The 8,960-nt window shown below is 35.6% G+C and overlaps 1 protein-coding gene across 1 annotated transcript; it reads left to right on the forward strand.

Moving 5' to 3' along the window:
- The first annotated feature begins 827 nt into the window (after positions 1 to 827).
- Positions 828 to 6,330, forward strand: LOC141005549 (uncharacterized). Its single transcript, XM_073477413.1, has 3 exons — positions 828 to 942; positions 1,092 to 1,430; positions 3,357 to 6,330. The coding sequence occupies exons 2-3, from the start codon at positions 1,127 to 1,129 to the stop codon at positions 3,851 to 3,853; spliced, it is 801 nt and encodes a 266-aa protein (XP_073333514.1). The 5' UTR covers positions 828 to 942; positions 1,092 to 1,126; the 3' UTR covers positions 3,854 to 6,330.
- Positions 6,331 to 8,960: the final 2,630 nt, after the last annotated feature.

The following is an 8,960-nucleotide window of genomic DNA, read 5'->3' on the forward strand; positions in this document are numbered from 1 at the left end:
ATTCTTGTGTTATGCCTGACTTTCCAGCGTTTTTCCCCGGACTGATCACCTGTTGCCGACCTCGTCTCTACCCTGGATATTACCTCAGCCTTCTGTCTTCGACCACGAGTTTCGCCTATTCCCTCCTGGTTACACACCTGCTCGGCTCTGTGGCTACACAGCTCACCACTGGACCTGTCTGCCAGCTAGGTAATCCACCTATTGTTGGCTTTGCCTTCAGTCAGCGACACCAGGCTCACTCCTTCTCAGATCTCGCAGAAGATCACTGTGAGCCAAGACTTTTTTTACCCTGTCACTGTATAAACTGTTAAAGACTGCAGTGATAAATAAAGGTCATTACCGACTGATATCCCGTCTGCCTGTGCTGCTTTTGGGTCCTCACCATACCTGTGACACACACCTTATCAGTTGGGTCAAAGTACACTTTTTTTTTTTTTTTTTTTTTTAATGAAAGACTTTGGCCATTTGGCTTCTTAGTCTCAGGCGAGAACGGACTCAGAGATACAACAAGTAAGAGCCTTTTGTCGAGTAAACATTTTTATTTAAATCTTAATGGTGCTTTCACTACTTTTTCATTTAAAGATATGTTTTTTTTTTATTTTGTTAAGAGCAGCTTCTGTATCTGCAGCAGTGTGGCCGACTATTTCCTACAGTGTGTTTAGCATATGTGTTCGTTTTTTTTTTTTTTAGCTTTGACTCATTTCATGGCTAACTAGGCTATAGGCTGATTTGATGATTTGTCAGCCAAACAGCCAACAGAATTTTAGTCCTTTTTTTTTTTTTTTTTCTATAAATTAACATTTCAAAACTTTTTATTTCCCCAGAACTCCAGGATACTTGGCCTAAATGATGGATTGTTCCTTAAACCTAAGCTCAGTTCCTTCAGAGCTTTGATTTTCCAACACACTGTGATCCTCCTCCTACTGGCAGGCTCTTACAGAGGTAGTTTACACTAAAACATCAGCACCATGATGAGCCTGTATAAAAAAGGGGAAAACAAAACAAACTTATTTATAAGCCACTTATGAAAGCCAACAATAATTTTGTGCAGAAGTTCTGATTGCAAGATTTAAGAACCTGTGTCGTTCCAGGCCAGTCTCAGGTGGCTCAATCATTTCCAAGAATCATGACATTAGTTGGTGAAGACGTCATTTTGCCGTGTTGCCTAGTACCTCCCCTGGATGCTGTTTCAAAGAGAGTGGCGTGGGGGAGACCTGACCTGGAGCCCAGATTTGTCCATGTATGGCATGAAGGTCAAAACCACCTGGTGAACCAAAATCCATCTTACAAAGGAAGAACATCATTGTCCATCGACAATCTGAAGCAGGGAGACTTTTCACTGCATCTGTCTGCAGTGAAACTCTCTGATAATGGAGTGTACCGATGCTACTTTCCCTCACAAGACAAAACATTTTATGTTGAACTTGTTGGTGAGTGGGCATGTGTTCTTCGTGCATATTTTGTAAATTGCTCCCACATTACTTTTTTGCTTTTATCACCCCAAACATGACTGGATAATGTCCTGACGTCTCGTTAAAAATATCCGATTTAGTCGCCAAAAATACAGGTGGAAAATCTCCTGATGTCTTACTATAGCAGAATGACATTACTTCTTTTCTTCATTTATTATATTCATTTAAATACAAAATTAAGAAATGTATTTAATTTCCTAACACACTTTAGTCAGATAGAAACATGATACAAATAGACAAAACAAAGGCAAATACCTAAATGAATAGATTAATTTAATTAATTAATTAATCAATCTTTTTTAAATGCTGCTGTGACAAAACACAACCAAATAATAAAACACACAGTGGACAGATAACACTAAATAAATTAATTTCAAAGTGAATGTTTCCTTGGATGTGTGTCACATCTTTCTTCAGGTTCCTTGAGACCCTTAAAGTCAAGTGACAATGCAGAGGAGCAACGTGAGTCAGTGAAATAATAATGACATAGAAATTTTAACATTACCATTACTTTCTAATTTACATTACATTTCTAATTTCTAATTATGATAACAATTTCTTTAAAAAAAAAATAGAATTATATATATATGTATGTATATATATATGTATGTGTATATATATATGTATGTATATATATATATATATATGTATATATATATGTATGTATATATATATATGTATGTATATATATATATGTATGTATATATATATATATATGTATATATATACAGTATATGTATATATATATATGTATGTATATATATGTATATATATATATGTATATGTATATATATATATATGTATATATGTATATATATATGTATATGTATGTATATGTATATATATATATATATATATATGTATATGTATATATATATATGTATATGTATATGTATATATATATGTATATGTATATATATATATATGTGTATATATATGTATATGTATATATATATGTATATGTATATGTATATATATGTATATGTATATATATGTATATGTATATATATGTATATGTATATGTATATATATGTATATATATGTATATGTATATGTATATATATATATATGTATATATATATATGTATATGTATATATATGTATATATATGTATATGTATATATATTTATGTATATGTATATATATGTATATATATGTATATATGTATATATATGTATATATGTATATGTATGTGTATATATGTATGTATATATGTATATATATATATATATATATATATATATATATATATATATATATATATATATATATATATATGTATATATGTATATGGCAATTCAACAATTTATTCATTTAACAAACAGGAGCCTCAGTAGCATTGGGAGTGGAGAGGATGGAATGGCCTGCCAGCAGTCCTGACCTCAATCCCATTGAACACTTGTGGGATCAGCTTGGGCGTGCTGTTCTTGCCAGAGTGACCAACACAAAGACGTTGGCTGACTTGCGACAAATGCTGGTTGAAGAATGAGATGCCATCCCACAGCAGTGTGTGACCCAGCTGGTGACCAGCATGAGGAGGAGGTGTTTTTATCATTTCAGCTGGTGACTTCTCCACCACATCTCCATGTTGTTGTCCTTACTATATCATTGTTGGTGTGCTTAGTGGCATAGCTAATGGAGTTTTATTTATCGTGGTTGCCTGGAAAGATAAAAACATTTTAATATATTTTTTTCCACCATATGCTAATAAAAATAACATGTAAATCTTCAGAAATGTTAATATTCTTTTCCAATACTGTTGGTCTCTCCTTTTGAGAGTAAATCATATATTCAGGCTACATTCATGAGCTGGTAAATCTTTCAGTTTGTATTACTTGTATAATATTTCCTTCTACCATGACCTTTCATCTGTGTCTTTTTCAGTGTCATACATTTCCTCATCAAAAAAGAACAAAAAGGATCAGCTCCGGAGACAATCCATGAAAACACAAGAAGAATTCAATGCATGGGTGGCAGTTTTGTCTCCGTCAATGGAACTGAGCACTAGAGTGGGGAACCAGAGTGAGGAACTCAGACTGCAGCTAGAAGAAATAGAGAAACAAAGAGAGGAAAACAAGAGGAAGGTAAAATTAGTGGAGAAGGAAATAGCAGCGAGTGAGAAAGAAAAGGCAACTGACAAAACAGAGGGCTACCTGAGAGAAAAGCAAAGCCTATTAGATGCGCAGTGGAAACTGGAGAAAAGAAAGGAAGAAGTAGAGAAGCAGCAGCTGAACATGGAGAAGCTGCTGCTGAAAACAGAGGGTATGATGGCAAAAATGACAGAAATGAAGAGGACAGTAGAGAATCAAATGGAAGTGATCAACTTGTCCCTGGAAGAGGTTGACAGTGAAGATGGAAACGCTCACCTTCACAGAGAGTAGTCAGAAAGTTCAGTTTCTAGAATTATTGAGTTATAAACAGAGAGTCAGTTAAACCATCAATAATGATTATATATAAATAAATACATAATAAATACATAAATACTGTGTAAGCTGCAACTGATATATAAACCTTTTCAATTAATTAATAAATGGCTTATAAAGCATTTCATGGTATGTTAGAAATTACCTATTTACTATGGTTTGATTAACTATAAATGTAGCATTTATTAGAGATGGTTATAAATATTTTGCAAGCTGTAAATAAAAATGGTCCTACTTGCAGAAAATAAACATGTTGATTGAGTCCAAATGAGTAAAAACTGTACTTGGACTTAAAGTAGCTATTGGTAAAAATAAAAAGATTTTTAAGTGTCATTCCCAACTCGTCAAATAATGACGCTTTGAGTTGTTGGACAGAGTGGCCGCCATCCCAGAGAGTTAGAGAGTTGTTTTCCCTTCATGCTTTTCAATGTCAATTGAATCCGTAACACAATATAGTTTTTAAATTAAGGCATCAGGTATCACTCTATGCTAATGACATTCAGTATTTGTTCATTCTTAATAAATCTCTCTCACATGTAATTAATCTTTCTTTTTTACATTTAGTTCATCATTAATGTCATTACTGTGTCTAGAACTGACAAGACCATGTTTTCAGACTGTGTTGTAACAAAAAACAACCTAGATGCTAGTTTACTTGTCATCATCATATGTGATGCTGACTGCTGGGTGTTGTGCTGTTGGGTAGTTTGTTGCTATTCCTTACATAAAATTATACTTATATCAAGTCATTTAACAATTGACTGCATGTGACATTTTCGTTTGTAAGGTATTATTTGGATTTAAGTGTCTTTGTTCTTTCATTTAAATGTTTTGTTATGTTGTATTTTGCATGTCTTCTTTTTAAAAAAAAAAATATTGTAATGTAATAATATACTTCATTCCTCTGTACAATTGATGTGTGTGTGTGTGTGTGTGTGTGTGTGTGTGTGTGTTTGTGCTCATGAACCTATATAACGGTGGCCCTGGGAGTCGTAACACTCACACTAACAGGGGACTTGAAACAAATTACATTCATGTAAGCAAAGACTGAGAACAGAAGTACACTGTGAAATGTATCTTGCTTGTAAATACTTGTCAGGGGAGTTTGTAGGGACTGTACAATTTTAAAGGTCTAAAAAAAAGTCTGATAATACATGGATTCTAAGCAATTAATTAAACATGAAATTAAACATGAAAGGAAGCGATATTCCTGCTTCCTACTTTTTCCCTCCTAAATTTATCCTGATTGTTTTTTCCTTTATTGGAAGTACTTATTACTTCCTTTCATTCTGCTTGGCTCCTCATTTTAATACAGGGACGATCTGGTAAATGGCTAAGCCATCCACTAGAGCTAAGCCTTTATATTTTGTTATAAAAACAGAATGACAAATCAGGTTTAAAGAATATTCATGGAATTATTTAGTAGATGGATATGCATTGCCCTTAAAATTAGTGTCCTGGTGTAATTGATCTCTAAAATGTAACCCTAAGTAAATTAAATTGCTTATACTCATATTTGTGCATGCAGCCAAATTAATTCTGATTTGCAGGTAAAACTTATTCTCCATTAAAGTGGCTATGATTGTTTTTGTAATATCGGTATTACAGAGAAATATTGATGACATCAAAGTTAATTGTCAACTTCATAAAGAAACAAAGACAATCTCTTTCGTAAACAAACTGTCATTGGGTGAAAGAATGGGTGCAGACTGCTCCAATGCAGTATATGGAAGCCCCCTCTTTGATAGGTAGACGTCGCTGAAGGATCCAAGTCCCCTCTTGGCAATTTCTTTAAAAAAATTAAAAGATTGCATTTGAAGTAACATAATGGTAAAAGACCTTAAAAGAAGCTTTTCTATTCTATTTTTGTTTCTTCAAAATGACCAGAAACAGAGGTCCCCTCATAGATAGTGGAGAACTTTAGTGCCCTGTTGGCCCTGTTAACGTGCGTGTGTGTGTGTGTGTTTGTGTGTGGTAGCAAGAGAGACATTCGATTTGAGGCTTTAGGATCTTAATCTGTGTGTCTGACAGCCTTTACAAAACCTCTGTCGTGTGCATGTGTGTCTGTGTGTGTAGGTTCCATCAGGCCTTAAGATCAGTAGAAAGGTCAGTGCTGAAATGCCAGCAGTCACAGCAGCCTGTCTCTCTGTCTGATGTCTGTACGTGTCTGAAGAGCGTCTAACCGACTGTCTGTCTGCTGTTTTGATGAAAACATTTGGAACAACTTTGTCAAATGTTTATTACGGAACATTAAGTTTGCCATGCTGAATCCATTAGCCTACTTATATCTGCAGTCCTATAAAGCTGGGGTACTTTACCTTAAATGAAACTAAACCATTGATTCAGTGATTAAGATATCAGTTATATCCTGTTGAGACAAACTAATTATTAATTAGCCCAAAGTAAAATAAATAAAATAATGCAATAACAGTCTATATATTTTTTGATTTGTTTTCTGCTGAAATATTGTATTTTCTCATTTCCATTCTTACCATTTCTGACATTCATCTGAGGCAACACTCAATAATGTTGATAAATGTCAGACTTGTATGTTTTATGGGAAATGTTTATTAAAAAAAAGTCATATTATTTGGGTTTTCACAATGTTCACTCTGTGACACCAATGTATTTCTGAACCAAAATACTGTACTGTTCCTATGAGTGACATCAGTGAAAGGAAATGACATCATATAAGAGTGTTAAGAAGAGAAATGTAAATGCTGTTGAGTCATGATCTTCTGTTAGTCTTCGGTGTTCATCTAACTTTTCGTCTGGTGCCATAATCAGGTCAGTGTTAATGTAGTTTATAATCAAATACCTGTCAAGCTAATGACATTCTCATCATCATCAGCTGTACATATGCTTGCCTGCTATTAGCATGAGCACAGATTGTAAAAACCCTTTGAGGCTAATTTTTGCTGCTATAAGTCCTCTGAATTAAATGACAAAATATGCTGTTGTCCGTGGTCTCCAGAACAACATTTTCTGATCTGACACCTCTATGGTTAAAGAGTAACTTAACATCCCCTTAATATCTTATTTTTGCTGACCTCCACTGGCCTAACTTCTGACCTCATGCTGCAGTGATGTACAGGTGTACTCCAGGGTGTGCCCGAACACCATGACATCACAGTTGTCAAAGACACAAAAGAGTACACATTTGACCGTCCCCAACCCCCAAACTTTCGACCAGAAGGCAATGAAACACTGCTTTTCATCCTGGTCTTAAGTTACTCTTGAAGGTTTGGGGTAAGAGTAGGGTAAAGATCATGGTTTGGGATAAAATGACTACTTTGTTAAGACTGAAGGGTCTTCATCATCACAGTTACAATAACAGACACTTGGTTATGTAAGAGATAATACCAGAGGAAGTGTCCATTAGGACCAATTGGACAACGCAGAGGTCAGAACCTTGTGACACGCAGCAGAGGATGGTTGCCTCCACTTGTCAGGCATTATCTCGTTTACACTATGGTCACTCAGTCACCAGTGAAAGAAAATACAACAATTAATACATATTTTCATATTTCTTTGGCAACACCTGAGGGTTTGACTAATACCTGGACTATCATTACCATCCCACGAGGTTCTTATGCATTGTTCACTGCTCCAGTAAATACTGGAGGGTGAACCACAGATACAGCTCAGTAACAGGAGATAAACTAGCCCACTCAGCTCAAAGAACTCTTTGAGTCAGCTATTAGCTAGAAAGCTAACATTTGCGTACTCATTTTAGATACAGGCTTTCATTGGAACTACTTAGTAGGTGTCCAGTAACTCCTGATAATGGACACCTACTAAGTAGTTCCAGTAAAACTGTCTGCTGTAGGTCAGACTCCAGTATTCACCCAGGCCGTGGACGCCAGCGCTAACTGTTGGTTGAAAAAGAGAAACAAACAGAAGTTTCCTGTCTTCAAGTTTGTTGTCACGTCCTCACACTACTTCCTGTGGTCACAACATCTAAGAATCATAACTACTTTGGTCACAAGAAGGTTTCGTCACCTGAATGTAAACATGTCAGTTTAATTTGTCCATTTACTGAAATTATTAATTCTATCATTTTTTAAAGGGACGTCATTGAAGAGGGTCAGGACGGTAAGCAGTAGGCCCACACTTGCTAAACATCAGCATATCAACATTACATTGTGAGAATGGCTGGCTAAAGTTAGCATTTAGCTCATAGACACACAGAGCCATTAGTGTTGATTCTGATACTACAGCATCCCAAAACAGTTGTTCCTTCACACATCTGTGTTTTAATTAAACATATCTTAAACAATGATAAAAATGAATTTTCAAATGTTTTGCAAAACAACGTGAAGATTAATATTGCTTCATTATCTCTGTGAGTTACATCTGCCTCGGAGGCTAATTTTCACTTTAACACCATACCACTTTATGAAATATATCAAAATCACATGTCAAATACATTTTAACTTTTAATATATGAATATGCTTTTGCACATTGTACTTACACATCATATAGACAGGCTATAGGCCAGCTATTTACAAAAGAAACTTTTGATTTTAATATATGTGATAAACAGAAAGGCCTATCAAACTAACACATTATTATTATTATTATTATTATTATTATTATTATTATTATTATTATCTTACATGAGCAGAAAACATGTATTATCATATGAAATCACATCTCCTCATGTTTCTCAGGATGTCTGAGTTCGGACTGACACCTCTCTCCCTCCGGTGTGTCTGGGCGGCGGGTGTCCTCTCCCGCTGCGTCTCCCTGTGTCCATCAGGACGCAGAGCTCCGCCTCGGATGCTGCTGCTGCTGTTTATCTGATTACCGCGATACAAGAGCTGCGTCTCCTTAAAGCGACACTCCGTCTTAATTAATGAGACTACCGGAGAGAGACGCCGAGGATGCAGATGACGGGAGGGAGCAGCATCCGCCGGCCGCCTCCATCTTCAGCCTGCAGGACGTCGTCGCTTCATTTCACCACCTTGAGGTTATGAATCCGGCTGTAATCTAACCCCGCATGCCTGCAGAAAAACCTCCAGCACCCCTCCTCCCTCCTCTGCTTTCTCTTCTGCGACTCAT

This window comes from Pagrus major, chromosome 12, assembly GCF_040436345.1.
Source record: "Pagrus major chromosome 12, Pma_NU_1.0".
Taxonomy (NCBI): domain Eukaryota; kingdom Metazoa; phylum Chordata; class Actinopteri; order Spariformes; family Sparidae; genus Pagrus; species Pagrus major.

Coding starts and splice junctions, on each gene's coding strand:
- LOC141005549 (XM_073477413.1), top strand. CDS start 1,127: ATGACATTAGTTGGTGAAGACGTCATTTTGCCGTGTTGCCTAGTACCT. Junction 1,431..3,356: donor ATTTTATGTTGAACTTGTTG/GTGAGTGGGCAT, acceptor TGTCTTTTTCAG/TGTCATACATTTCCTCATCA.